This window comes from Bos javanicus, chromosome 9 (assembly GCF_032452875.1).
Source record: "Bos javanicus breed banteng chromosome 9, ARS-OSU_banteng_1.0, whole genome shotgun sequence".
NCBI lineage: Eukaryota > Metazoa > Chordata > Mammalia > Artiodactyla > Bovidae > Bos > Bos javanicus.
Window position 1 is genome coordinate 40,782,130 of NC_083876.1, and position 15,600 is coordinate 40,797,729.

The 15,600-nt window shown below is 41.0% G+C and overlaps 1 protein-coding gene across 5 annotated transcripts in view; it reads left to right on the top strand.

Moving 5' to 3' along the window:
• The window catches only part of PPIL6 (peptidylprolyl isomerase like 6), a 37,627-nt gene extending 28,195 nt beyond the window's left edge, over positions 1-9,432 (top strand). For all 5 annotated transcript variants that reach the window (XM_061427627.1, XM_061427625.1, XM_061427626.1 and 2 more), the window contains 2 exons: positions 1,874-2,009; positions 7,243-9,432. In XM_061427627.1, the coding sequence (XP_061283611.1) occupies positions 1,874-2,009; positions 7,243-7,354 (248 nt within the window). In that variant the 3' untranslated portion in view covers positions 7,355-9,432. The remainder of the gene's footprint in view (positions 1-1,873; positions 2,010-7,242) is intronic.
• Positions 9,433-15,600: the final 6,168 nt, after the last annotated feature.

The window sequence follows — 15,600 nt, forward strand, 5'->3', positions numbered from 1 at the left end:
ATACCACTATGTATAAAATAGACAACAAGGACATATTACATAGCACAGGGTATTATATCCATTTTCTTGTAATAACTTCTAATGGAATATAATCTGTAAGAATACTCAATCACTATGCTGCACACCTGAAACTAATACACTTTAAATCAACTATAATTTATTTAAAAATATAAAAAATAATTCATTGAAGCAGCAGTTTAAAAATGCTAGGTAGCACACCTACTTTTATATAGCAATAATTAGTGAACATCTATTATTATTTAAAGATGCTGGTAAAATTAGAGCAGTAGGTTTAAAAAACTGATGCTGCAGGATTCAAGTCCAACTTCTACTTGACATTACTGTCTTCAGAAAATTATATGCAAACGCCCCTAAACTGTCTGATTATTCTCTTACCAGAGAGAATGCAAGGCAATTTCCCTAAACCTGGTAAAGTAGTAGTTGCTTTCATTATATAAACATCAGAATGAGTTTTATATTAAATTCAGAAACTGATTTTCATCGGCAGTTGAATTCTGATTTCTAGTTCAAACAAAGTTACACCTTTAATGCTTTAAAAGTTCTCCCATAATCACAGAATTTTTGGTAAAAATGTTACAACTCTATAAATTTTCTTTCCAACTAATTCCAGATTTTAGGAAAAATTGATCATAATATCTAAAAGCAATGACAAAAATAATTTTGTTAAAATTCTCTGAATCTTTGCTTGGGCAGATTTCTTATGCCATGCCATTTTCTGTGAAATTAATGGGTTACTCTCTATTCCACCAAAATGAATATGGAGTATCAATGTCATTACAAAGATACATTTGCACAATAATACTTTATTTGCATTTCATAAGATTTCAGGTCTTTATTCAGTGTGCAATTTAACAAGCTAAAAGTAACCACCATGGGTATGGCTTAATTGTTTCGTTGACTTAGCTTTGAAACTTAAAATAAGAATAGTCAGCAACTGCAGTTTAGGAAAATCTTGACAGTTAATATTCCTCTCTCAATTATCCCCAGAATTTGATATAGTTCCTGAATGAAAACTTTTACTTAATTTCTCTTCTATTACTTCCTTCTGTGTTTTTGAGTTTGGAGGCAAATCTTATTTCATGCTGGAAATGGTTCTTCCTGCAAATGGTGGTCTGATAATCACCGTATAATTCTTTTTACTTGTTAAATCTTCTGCTAAAAAAAAATCACTTTCCACAAAATCTTGGTCAATCCATGTAAGGTTTGAGATGAAAATTTACTTAAAGACTACTAACAATAAGCATAAATTATTTTCATCATCAATATTTAAGGTCACACATGTGCGAGCTAGGTGGCCCTGGGGATAAAAGGTATGATGAGATATCCCTGCCTTCACAAACAGGAAACAACCTGTGAACAATTACAGGGTATTTTAAAGACTACAATAGAGGCCTGTAGAAGATGCTGTGAAGGGAAGGCTCTGTCCATGAAAGGTATCTCCAAGGAGGCATTTTTAATAATCACATTGGTAGTTTGCATATTACTGTCAAAACAATACAAGAATGTTTACTGACTTTAATTCCTAAAAAAAGTATGCACTTCCTTTTACATTTTTAATTTCAAGTTTTTGCTTTTACGTTATCAATTTTCTTACCACACTTGTTTTTAATGATGCTAATGATAAACTAAAGGTAAATGTTTAAATAGTTCTAATAAGACTTTCCAGCTTATCTTTTTTAACAGCCTAGTTGAGTGAAAGTTATATGAAACAAATAGAATATTTACAATTTGGAATATATTGATAAATATGATTGTGAATCCTTGTAACCAAGCATTCTGTTTGTGCTCTATGTGTTACAGTCAGCCAAGAAAATAAATATTTTAATAACCTACTATGTATTATCTTTTCTAGATGAAAACTTCTCAGTTCCTCATAATAAAAGGGGAGTTCTTGGAATGGTCAACAAAGGCCGTCACAGCAATGGGTCACAATTCTATATCACACTACAGGCTGCTCCGTATCTAGATAAAAAATATGTGGCTTTTGGGTATGTGCATTTTAAGTTTGTCTATGTAATATTTATATATGTTAAAATGTGGTTCAAAAATATTTGGGTATTTGTACCTAGTCTACGAATAAACTAAAAACAATTAAAAAAACAAAAGTAATACAAATACTATAGACAAATATATTTAGAAAAAGTATTTCATAAGAAGCTTGCTTGGAGAAAGAAATGGCAACCCACTCCGGTATTCCTGCCTGGAAAATTCTGAGGACAGAGGAGCATGGCAGGCCACAGTCCATGGGGTCACAAAGAGACACACACGACTGAGCGACTGAACACACAAGAAGCTTGCCAGCTATTAAAAACACAGAAACTATTAGCCATTACGATGTTCTGTGCATCCATTCATCCATCATCCATCCTTCTGTGGATCTTTAGCCTCAAGGATATTGTCAATGAAAGTGAATAATACCATAGCTCTTAATAATGTATATATATATTTAGATGCAGAAGTGAGACAAAGCCATTTAAGTAACTAACCATGAACACTGAGAAGAGATGACAGTCATCCAAGTTACAAGTAACTTTTTGTTACGGAGCAATTTAAACCGTGGAATGTGCATGCATGCTTAGTCACTCAGTCATGTCCATCCAACTCTGAGACCCCACGAACTGTGCCAGCCAGTGTCCACCATTCATGGGATTCTCCAGGCAAGAACAGTGGAGTGGGTAGCCATTCACTTCTCCAGGGGATATTCCTGACCCAGGGATTGAACCTGGGTCTCCTGCATTGCAGGTAGATTCTTTACCATCTGAACTACCAGGGAAGCCCTTAAAATATAGAAATGTCTCAGGTAATAATTATTAGAATATTATTAGCAAGATGCATATAGGCTGCTGCTGTTAAGTTGCTTCAGTCGTGTCCGACTCTGTGCGACCCCAGAGACGGCAGCCCACCAGGCTCCCCCGTCCCTGGGATTCTCCAGGCAAGAAACTGGTGCGGGTCGCCATTTCCTTCTCCAATGCATGAAAGTGAAAAGTGAAAGTGAAGTCGCTCAGTCGTGTCCAACTCTTAGCGACCCCATGGACTGCAGCCTATCAGGCTCCTCCATCCACAGGGTTTTCCAGGCAAGAGTACTGGAGTGGGGTGCCATTGCCTTCTCCGATGCATATAGGTATGTGGACCTAAAGTGAATGGTGATGATACTATTCATCACTCCTGTGTTTCATATCTCTATTTGATTACTGAAATGAATATAAGTTGAAGCTTATACTTAGTCTTTCTTGAAATGATGTATAAAGTGTCAGAACACTTCTGAATATTTAGATCATTCCAGCTACTCCATAGGGATAATTACTGACCCTTCATTCCAAGGAAAACTTCCAGGCCAATTTTAAGCACAATTATTCCTTCAGGGTAATGTGGATGATATTTCCAGGTTGAAAAAGCATAAAGTGTATTTTAAGCCAAAGGAGATTTCTTTAAAGAGGTAATTTTAACAGCTACATAAGCTAAAATAATGCATTTTCCTCCATCTTCCCTGGACTTTTATAAACTATATTCTGATTTTGAAAATGCATTTTTCAATATTTTTTAAGTCCAAATAATTCTCACAATTTCTTAGATCTTTTAAATATCTTCCTGTCACCTTCTGGTAGTGTCACTGCCCTCAACCATATACTGAGATGATTCTTTATATCCTTCTGAAAAGAACCTTTCTCAAACACACACTGACCGTTCTGCAACACTTAATGCCTCTTTCACCATCTCCACCCCCAGATGCATACAGCCTGGAGTTCAGAGTGGCATTTTAGGTCCTGCACCCTCTGGCCCCCCACCTTTTTTCAGCCTTCACTGCGACTGGCCTTCTGACCTATTTATTCAACTAGCATTTTATTAGGCTCCCACCAAATGCTGGTCCCTGTGCTCAGTCCTGAGGAAAGAGTGATGAGACACAATTCCTGCCTTCAGGGAGCCTATAATATGTTAGAAAACCCAACAACTGTGAGACAGTGAGCCGTGAGACAGCAAGCCCTGTAAAAAGTGCACTGAGAATACAGGAGGGAGGGCAAGGCAATAAATACCCTCCAGCTCCTTAGTAAAAGCCAACGCAGATCCTTACAGGACGGTAGTGGAGTAGAGGAGTGCTTGGTCTCCTTTTGATGATTGCTTTTCCCATGTGATTCATCTTTGGGGGAATCTCTCCCACTGAATCATTATCACCAACAACTATTGGCCTCAGAGAGGCAGTTGCACCGTTTTATTGCTCTAGCCTAAGTATAATCTCATTTTTTCCCCCTTGAAGCCTCCAAATAACAGCTGAGTCTGGGCTGAACTATTTAAAGGAGACCTTGCAGAAGGTTAAGGGAGAAGCAGAAAAGTAATACCATAGTAGGCAACTAGATAATCTGACAAAATAGAACCAACTCCTTCAGAGATATCCTCCTTCCCTGCTGTGGGGCTGCCTCTAGTGGGAGATGCTTCTTCCCTGTCATCACAGAGCACCCCCAGCTTCATCTGAGCTTCCAGAAGCTCAGACATGGCTGGCAAAGTCCAGAGATATACAGAAATTTCCTCTCCTATTTGAGACAGACCCTCCATCCAAGCCCTCATCTCTGGTGCATTACCTTGCCTTGTCTTCAGAAGGATAACACTGGGAATGCCCTTTGGGGAGGCGGTGTCAACCCACAGCTGGTCTAGTTGATGCCCTTGCCCAGTGGTTTCATGGGGAAAGAATATCAAAATACAAGTCCATTCACACAAAGGTAGAAGGGATATTATGTCGGGAATAGTGCTAGGGAGGAATTAATTGCACTATAAGGGACCCCTAAAGTGGGGGGGAGTCACAGAAAGTTTCATGAGAAGGTGAAATGAGGACTGAAAGTCATAGAGAAGTTAGGCAGATAGAGCACAGTGGAAATCAAAATGAGTAAAATCCGTTTTGGAAGCAGTGAAGAGCCTTTGCAGAGGGACCTGAGAAGTAAGGGGAGTATCCTATCTACCAATCACTTAGTCTGGCTAGAGCTTAGTGCCCAGGGGAAACAGAGAGAGTGGTGGCTGGAGATGAGACGGCCAGGGCCCAACTCTCAAAGGGCTGAGGGTGCCATGCTGCTGAGCATGGACCCCCACCTGAAGGCCCTAGGAAGCCATGCAAGAATTTTAAATTAGGAGCAACATGACGAGGTTTTCGCTCTGAAAAATGTATCTTTTTAGCAGAAGTGAGGGATTAATTAGCAAAGGATGAAAATGAAGGGAGAAAGGCCAGTTAACAAGTGATGGTAACAGCAGGCCATGAAGTTTTCATCTAAGGCAGTGGCAGTACATATGAGCAGGGGATAAAAGAATACAAATTCAAGAGATATTTGGAACTTAGATTCAACAAGACTTTATGACTATTTAGATGTTGGTGGTGAGGTTATGGGAAAATTCTAGAGCAATGATACCTAATAGAACTTTCCACAGAGATGGAAATATACTAGGATCAGTGCTGCCCAATATGATAGCCCCTGCCATAGAGAGCCGCTGAGAAGTTGGAATGTGGCCAGTGCAACTGAGGAACTAAATTTAATTAAATGTAATCACTACCTGTGACTAGTGGCTACCATACTGGCAGTGAAGAGCTGGAGGAACTCCAAGGATTTTGGAACTGGCTGGATGGTTGGTGCCATTCACTTCAGCAGAGAATACAAAAAGGAAGATATGGGAGAGAAGACCATGAATTCAAGAGGGACAAGTTATGTTTCAAGTGAAGACAGCTCTATTACAGGCAGGTGGCAACTCCTCAATACCAGAAGTAAGGGATTCAAGCTGGACCAGGGCTGGAGGTGTACATTTGGAAGCTTTCAACATGGCGGCTGAGCTGCAGCCAGACCCAGAGTACCATCCCTCCCAGAACACGCTCTGGGCCTCTGCTTGTCTTGTCACTTTCTGCCTTCCTTCAGTCTGCCAAAATCCCATTCACGGCTTAGGTCAGAAATCCCCACCAACTACCAAAGTCAAGGTGCTTCCTTGTCCTCTTTGGCACAGTGTGAACAACTTGAAATAGGGACTGGGCCTCCCTTATCTTGTGCCCTAACACCTGGAGAGGTGCATATGGTAGGTGCTCATTCAGTGTCTATGAAACCAATCTGGAGAATAGGCTTCACATCCTCTTTGGACAAAGGTGAGTCTGTCCATTTCTTCCCTGCTCTCCATCCTGAGAATATACTTATTGTCCTGCTCTGTCATGTTTTCTAATTGGGATGGAAAAAATACAGCCCCCCCCCCCCAAAAAAAAAAGAAAAAAGAAAGAGATGACTAGCATATGGTCAGTGTCAGCACTGACCGTGTCCCCATAAAGGATCATGAAATGGAAATCACACCTTCCCCTCAACCACTGCTTCAACCCAAACCCTGGCAGGGGGCACAGTTCTATGATTAGGGCTGGCTCTCTGGCCCCTGCTGCCTTTTTTTTTAGTTGTGGAACCATCAGAAGTCTAGTTCCAATCAGGGAGTTCTGGCCTGTGGCCACTGAATGAGTACAGAGACTCAAACTAGCGTGGCTTTGGGCTGCCTTTAATTCATGTGTTCAGTGGATGCCGATGAGGTGCCTACTCTGTGCCAGGCACTGAGTAGCACTAAGCGACAGCATGATCTCTGCCTTCAGGGCAGAATCAGAAATTAACTCAGGAAGCATAGAAATAAGTGTCAAATTTATCCCTGATCACTCCTATAAAGAAGGGGAACTTGATATAAGTCGGGTGGGGAAGCAGGGTAGCGTCTAGGAAACATCCCCCAAGGAAGTGATGACTGAGTGAGATCCGAAGGAAGGCCAGGAGGTGACCAGGCAGGGGGAGTGGGAGGCAAGAGCAAAGCAGACAGCTGTGGCAGGAAGGGCACATGGGGTGGCTGAGGTGCTGCAAGCTGGTCCAGCTGGAGCCGAGAGCAAGGGAGCATGCTGCAGGGCGCCCTCAAGGGGAGCGGGGAGGTGGGTAATGGTTAACGACCTTGGATCTTTATCCTAAGGATAATGGGAGATTATTGAAGTGGGGAGGTGAGACTATTTAGCATTTTTAAAAGATCACTCTGGCGGCAGTGAGGATAACAGACTGGAAGAGTCCCGGAGCAGGTGTGGAGGAGCGTGACAGAGTACACACATCTAGAGAAATTTAAGATATTTATGACTGAGGTTAATTTAATTTGTAGCCTTAGCTAAGCTAGACAGGACTCAATTTAAGAATGTAAGGTATACGTGAAACTTGACAATTTTTTTTTCCATTTTTTTCTCTGATCTAGGCAATTGATTGAAGGAACAGATGTTCTTCATCATCTAGAATCAGTTCCAACAGAGAATGAAAGACCAATACAAAATTGTGTAATTACTGCCAGTGGACAGCTTTATGCCTAACTTTCACATCAGTATTTTCTGACAGTTTTATTATTATATATCTGATCAGCTGTTTCTAGATTTAATTAAATGGTGTTTGACAAAATTTAATTTGAAAGCTGTGGCAGACGCTGTAGGGTAGCTCTCCAACACCCAATCCCTCCCCATTTTCCTTTCTCATCTAAAGCAAAATACACAATTTTCCAACTTCCTTTGCATCAGGAGTAGCCATGGGTTACTGTATCGGCCAGTCAGACAGGAGCAGAATGCCAGTGGTCCTGCCCCTTCCCTTTTATCCAGTCTTGAATGCAGAGAGGCTGGAGCCATGAAGGAAAGGCCAAGAGAACAACAAAGATATCAGCTCCAGTTCTCAAGCTGTAAGGACCTACCTATGTCTCGACTTCTTACTATAGAGACAAATAGACTACTGTTTGTTGGTTGGTTGATTTTGTTACTTGTAGCCAAAACCATTCTTAACTTAGCAGCAGTACTTAATGGCCTTGAATCCTAAAACATTTGTAACTATAATAATGTTGCTGTTTATATTTCTTCCATAAGAAGCTTGGTAAATAGTCAAATAGGAGAGGCAATAGAAAAAAATTCATTGTAATATTTGTTTATACATAGCATTCAGAAAAGGGTATACACTTTGGATGTTTTTAATGAGTAGAAAGCTTGTCTCTGAGTCACACCAACCATGTGAAAACCAAGGGCTTGAGTTACAGTCCCCACGGTAGTGGATTCCTGAGATGCTATTGGGATCCAGTTTTATCAGCTGCTCCTTAAGCTAAGAGGTATCAACTAGGGAACTTTTTCAACGCAGGTGGCTGGAACGTATCCTTGAGCCACAGAGTCTCTAAACATGGGACACAGATTCTTGGCATTCACCCAGCTCTCTCCCCAGGTTCTTACTTAGTCACCTGAGCACTGGTCACTTGGGAATCACTGCAAGACACAGCAGCAAGTTTTGGCCCCCTTCTGTAGTTAGTGCACGCTTGTCTGCATTGGTGGTGGCCACTCTCAGTTTTCACCACCTCTGCTGCCACACTGCTGCTCTGCCCAGAGCCACCACACTTTTCTTGCGCTTAAATGAAGGTCTGTCTTCCAAGAGCGATCTCTCAATCTTCAGGAGACAGCCCTCTAGTTGACTTGGGTTTTGCCAAAGGGAGGCAAAGGATTAAAAAATTTTTTTAGTTTGAAATGGTTATAGATTCGCAGGAAACTGCAAAAATAGAGTGGTCCTGTGTACTGATCACCTTTCCCCAGAGGTCCTACCTTTATGAGTGAAAGATGCTCAGTTGTGTCCAACTTTTTGCAACCTCATGGACTGTAGTCCACCAGGCTCCTCTGTCCATGGGATTCTCCTGGCAAGAATACTGGAGTGGGTTCCATTTCCTCCTCCAGGGGATCTTCCTGACCCAGGGATTGAACCTGGGTCTCACGCATTGCAGGCAGATTCTCTACCATCTGAGCCACCAGGGAAGCCCATCTTATGTTAAAGTACAATATTAAAGCCAGGCAGTCGACAGTAGCAGCGTTGTCATTTTATCCTGTGCAGATCTGCGTGACTCGCACCACAGTCAAGACACAGAACTTTTTCAGCACCACAAAGACCTCCCTTGGCTAGCCCTCATAGTTACACCTACCTCTCTGGTTCCCGCCATCCCTAATTCCTGCCAACCAGTATCTATATATCTATCCATCTGTCCATCTGTCTCCCTCCCTCTCTTCCTTCCTAATAACAGCTTCATTGCTACAGTGATACGGTTCCATCCTCAGGTCTGAGGTGGATGAGGAAGAAGCGTACTGCCTGTGTCACGCTATCAATGATCTGGGGGCTGCAGAGTATTACAAACGTGTGTTCTGGAACCAGACAGCCAAAGTTAGAGTCCTGGCTCTGCCCTTCCCTCGCTGCATGAATGTAGGCAAGAACTTCGCTGTCTTTTTTGCCTCGTCTCAAAACAGTAGTACCTACCACACAGGGCAGCTCTCAGAGTTCAGGGAATCAATACTTTGTAGACAGGATCTAGAATACTAATTGTTATGCTCTAAATGCTCAATATATGTATGATTAATAAATTCCTGGTGTATGACCTTCAGAGTGTTGTCAAGGAACTTGCATTTTTAAAAATTCCCGCAATGACTGATTAACAGCCAAATTTGGAAAACACTGAAGAGGAGCTATCTCCTTTTCCTCTACTCTGAGGACCTGCACCCTACCTAAGAATCCCAGCTCTTTGTATTTGGAGGGTTCCTCCGGTCACACTGATGACACCTCGAACAAAGGGGTGCTGAGCTTGCCACAGAGTCTCAGCAACTCCTGAAGCATGTGATAAATCAAACTGACGCTTTGCAAAAATCCTGGTTAAAACACATTACAAGCATTAGTCATGTAATAAGCAGCAGCAGAACAATTCTTACTGACAGTGAGAATTAAGCATTCATCTAATATTGTTAAAGAACTGGGGTATCGGCATGGACACAAGAAACTCTTTATTTTTAGTTTAGCTGCACTGTAAAGGTAGAACTCCACTGACCACCTAAAGGAGCAAGTTCACGGTCCCTTTGTCTGCTCTCCCGTCCCACTTTCAGGGTGTATAGAAACTTTAATCACAAATCTACATATGCAGTGGTTCTTATCATCATCATTTAAAGGCACACACACTGATACTTCTGTATTAGAATATATTCTATCTTAGAATGATTTATATATTTAACTGTAACATTTGGAGAAACCATTAAAAGGGACACAAGCTTATCCAACTAAATCCAAATATAAGACTTTGATTTAACCAAACTGAAAGATTTTGATTTGATTAAATAGAAGGAATTCTAAATTTTTCCAAGTCCACAAATACAAGAGTAAGGGCATTCTGATGATTTATACAAAATGCTAGTTATGCAACCTTGTACTAATAGCTGATATGGCAAAGGCAAGCACATAACGCTGTATCTTACAGCCAGCCATGCTGATAAGCAGAGTGTGGTATCTGTTCATTTTGGAGGAGATTTGAGATAAATGTTTAAAATTCTACCCAAAGAACATGTTTTCCCCAACTCCAAACAATGCCAGCTATTTGTTAATGAATGAAAGGCTGGCAACCTCAGGATTCCATACTCAAGAGTATTTACATTTTATACATATTTAAAATCAGGTGTGTTTGTTTTAGTCCCAGCTAGTTAGCAAAATGGTGGCCAAATCACTTAACTTTGCATTTTCTTCATTTGTTAAAAGAAGTAAAGAAGCTTGTCAGCTACCCCCTGGCTCTAATACTGTGGTGGTTCCCTGAGTAAATTTATATGATCAATAACAACATATAATTTACTTTTGGGCTTCAATTTCATTAGTAAAATCGGGGCACATCTCATAACGGCTTGAGGATTGAACTAATTTGTGAAGACACCTCTAATGATGCTTGACATTAAGCATAAATTCAACAAAAGTTGGTTTTCTTTCTGGAATGTCAACCCACAAAAACCAGAGAAACTGCCACTAACAGAACATTATTATCATTTCAAGAACAACAAATCCCTGTTACGCTCAGTGTTAGCTATTCTCACTAACATACTAATTTCCAGTTGACTGAATTAATTCAAAGGTATAATCCTCAAAATAAAAATTAATCTCTATCAACCTGTGATACTCTATCCCTCATGGGAACTCACTTTTTAAACTACTATATTGCTCATACCCTTCCCAAAATGGAATCATGACTTAAACTAGCAAATCTAGTCAGTCCATATCTCCAGTAAGTTTTATACATCATACAAAATATTTGTAACAAACTCAGTAGTAACACAACATAAAGTCTGACACTTGAAAGCAGGCTTTGAAAATGTGATGAATCATACGTTCTTCAGTGTGCATCAAAATGCTTGAGCCTATTTAAGCCACAGGCTCTTGGACCTCACACCAGTTTCTGGTTCAGTGGATTTGGAGTGAGTTGGAGAATGTACATTAACATGTTCCAGGTGATGCCGATCTGGAGACCACATATTAAGAACCACTGGGGACTTCCCTGGTGGTACAGTGGACAAGAATCTGCCTGCCAAAGCAGGGGACACGGGTTCAATCCCTGCTCCAGGAAGATTCCACATGGCACAGAGCAACTAAGCCCGCGCACCACAACTACTGAGCCAGCACACTTACAGCCCGTGCTCTGCACCAAGAGAAACCACTGAAACGAGAAGCCTGCACACCACAATGAAGAGGAGGCCCTGCTTGCCGCAACTGGAGAAAGCCCACTCGTAGCAACGAAGACCCGGTGCAACCAAAACTAAAAATTAAAAAAAAGAACCACTGGAATGTACTGAAGTCATAGATACATGAGACTTGGGGCATACAGGTATGCAGAACAAAGATAAAAGTTACTAAACACTGAAGTGTGACAACAGAAAAGAATGAGGAGAATTCCCTGCTAGTCCAGTGGTTAGGACTCCGGGCTTCTACTGCAGAGGGCCGGGGTTTGATTCCTGGTCAGGGAACTAGGATCCTGCAAGTGGCATGGCCAAAAAAAACCCAAAACAACACACAAACACACACACACACACACACATACAGAGAAAAGAATGAAAAATGGTTAAGAAACTGATTTCATCAAGGCAGAAGGGAGGTAGGCAAACACTGGCCAATCACAAGGGACAGCAACTAGAGGCCTGATGCAGGGTCCCAGAGTTCTTGGCTGGGTTGGAGGTGAGCCCTCCACTGCTGGAGAGGCAACGGGGCCAAGTCTGGGGTTTCAGAGGAGGGGTCGGGGACCCTTAGGCTGCTCAGGGTGGTGCCCTTCACCATTCAGAACAGAATCACTTGAATATTTTTAAGAAGCAGAATATTCATCAGGGTGTGTTGCTAAGAAGCAGAATATTCATCAGGGTGTGTTGTGGCTGAAAAGCAGCACTCCAAAATAGGGTTAGTTCAGTTCAGTTGCTCAACTGTGTCTGACTCTGCGACCCCATGGACTGTAGCACGCCAGGCTTCCCTATCCATCACCATCTCCCGGAGCTTGCTCAAACTCATGTCCATCGAGGTGGTGATGCCATCCAACCATCTCAACCTCTGTCGTCCCCTTCTCCTCCTGCCTTCAATCATCCCCAGCATCAGGGTCTTTTCCAATGAGTCAGTTTTTTGAAAACAGGTGGCCAAAGTATTGGAGCTTCATCTTCAGTATCAGTCCTTCCAATGAATATTCAGAACTGATTTCCTTTACCACTCACTGGTTTGATTAGGAGGAGCACAAAGATGCCTGGGCACAGGAGAAGGTAGCAAGTAATGCTGAGTATCAGAAAGCTGCCTGGGTATAGTTCAGCTTGAACTTTGGGGTTGTTCCTAAGGAATGAGTTATTAACAAGACTTTCTCTGTTTCCTAAAGGACTAAGAGATATAATGGGGAAAGTTCTAGCCTGCCCAGGATTTAAAGCAGTATAGAAATAAAAAGAAATGCATCCCAAGTGCCAGTCTACAGGGAACCTAGGCTGGGCTCCAAGACTCCTGCACATCCAGGAGTTTTGTGTTGTTTGTACCCCAACCTTACATACATCTGTAAAACAAGTAAAAACCCAAACAAAGAAACAAAAACTTCACAACATGTCCTGCTTGATGTAATTTTGTAGAGGATTCACCACTAAGTATTGCAGCCACTCGGGAGGGTAGAATAGTTCTCCATGGGTTAAAGTGTAAAGCGGTCTTCTTAGACTTTAGTAGGTGTATGTTTTGATCTGCATATGGAACAAAATGCAGACTGTGATTCAGGAGGTTTGAGGTGAGGCTTGACATTCTGCACTTATAACAAGTCTTCAAGGGCTATGAATGGTACAGGTTCATAAGCCACACTTTGAGAAGCAAGAGTAAAGCAGTGGTTTGCAACCTAAGATGCAGAATAAAAACATCTGCAGAGCTTTTAACACTCCTGATACCCAAACTTCATTCCGGACGAATTAAATCAGTACCCAGGCATCACTGCTTTTCAAAACTTGCTGGTGGTTCTTATGTGCAGCCGAAGTTGAGAACAACTGCTATAAAATGTAATGCTTCCCTATGAAACCCTGGAACAATTATCAAAGCAATATCCACAGTCAAAGTGGAGAGCATCTCTAGTATTTTATCGCCAACCCTAATCACAGTGTTAACGTTAAGAATCTGAATATACAGTTTTAGCTCACTATTAATCTTTGCCTTATTACAATCCTTCTCTAACTTTGTTCAAAGTTAGTTAAGCTTTAAAACATGTTATATATGGCAAAACCAACACAATATTGTAAAGTTAAAAAATAAAATAAAAATGATAGGGATGGGATTCTAGATCATGCTTTGGCTCCCAAACCCATTTATTTCCATGTTACCGTTTTCCATTAAATAAACATGAATCAAGAGTTAAAAAAAAAAAAAAAACAACTATAAAAGCCAAAAGTATAATATAGCAAAGGGAAAGGAAAAAAAAAAAACATGTTAAAACTGTATTATATGCATATAAATCAATGAAGTTGGAACACTCCCTCACATGATACACAAAAATAAACTCAAAATGACTTAATGACATGACACCGTAAGATCCTAGTAGAGAACATAGGCAAAACATTTTCTGACATAAACCGGAGCAATGTTTTCTTAGGTCAGTCTCCCAAGGCAACAGAAATAAAAGCAAAAATAAACAAATGGGACCTAATCAAACATAAAAGCTTTCGCACAGCAAAGGGAGTCACAAACAAAACAAAAAGACAACCTATGAACTGGGAGAAAATATTTGCAAACGAAGCAACTAACAGGGGCTTAATTTCCAAAATATACGAACAGCTCACACAACTCAATAACAAAAAAAATGAACAACTGCATCAAAAAATGGATAGAAGACCTAAATAGACATTTCCCCAAAGAAGACATACAGATGGACAACAGGCACCTGAAGAGATATTCAACAATGCTAACTATTAGAGAAACATAAAACTACAATGAGGTATCACCTCATACCAGTCAGGATGACCATTATTAAAGTCTACAAATAGCAAATGCTAGAAAGGGAAAAAAGGGAACACTCCTACACTGTTGGTGGGAAAGTAAACTGATACAGCCTCTATGGAAATGGTATGGAGGCTCCTTAAAAAACTAAAAATTATAACCGTAAGATTCAGCAATCCTGCTGCTGCTGCTAAGTCGCTTCAGTCGTGTCCGACTCTGCGACCCCATAGACGGCAGCCCACCAGGCTCCGCCTTCCCTGGGATTCTCCAGGCAAGAACACTGTGTATATAACTGCAGAGAACTGTAACTTGAAAAGATACATGCACCCCATTGTTCAGAGCAGCACTATTTACAATAGCCAGAACATGGAAGTAACCTAAATGTCTCCTGACAGAGGAGCGGATAAAGATGTGGTACACAGATGTATTAATACAATGGAATATTACTCAGCCATAAAAAGAATGAAGTAATGCCATTTGCAGCAACATGGATGAACCTAGAAATTATCACACTAAATGAAGTCAGGCAAAGACAAATATCATGTGAGATCACTTACATGTGGAGTCTAAAAAAATGTACAAATGACGTTATTTACAAAATGAACTCACAGACATAGAAAAGAAACTTATGGTTACCAAAAAGGAAGGGGTTTGGGAGGATAAACTGGGAGTATGGGATTAACATATGCACATTGCTGCTGCTGCTGCTGCTAAGTCGCTTCAGTCGTGTCCGACTCTGTGCGACCCCATAGACGCCAGCCCACCAGGCTCCCTCGTCCCTGGGATTCTCCAGGCAAGAACACTGGAGTGGGTTGTCATTGCCTTCTCCAATGCATGAAAGTGAAAAGTGAAAGCGAAGTCACTCAGTCGTGTCCGACTCCTAGCGACCCCAGGGACTGCAGCCCACCAGGCTCCTCCATCCATGGGATTTTCCAGGCAAGAGTACTGGAGTGGGGTGCCATTGCCTTCTCCACTGTATAGCACAGGGAACTATAAAGAATATCTTGTAACAAACTATAATGGAAAAGAATTAAAAACAGATATATACGTATATATGTATAACTGAATCACTTTGATCAGTGAAAAAGCACAACACAGTAAATCAACTAGATTTCAATTTTTAAAAATCCTGTATTTTCGATCCCAGTCCTTGATCTGAAAGGGTGAAAAAAACTTTTGAAGTTCTTGATCTAGCTCAACAGATGCCATGTAAAAAAAAATTAAAAAGAAAAAAAACTGGTGATGCTTTTCTAGTCTTAATTCAAGAAAGTAAAATGTCCCCCTAAAAACACTAACAAAAATTTGAGGACAAGGG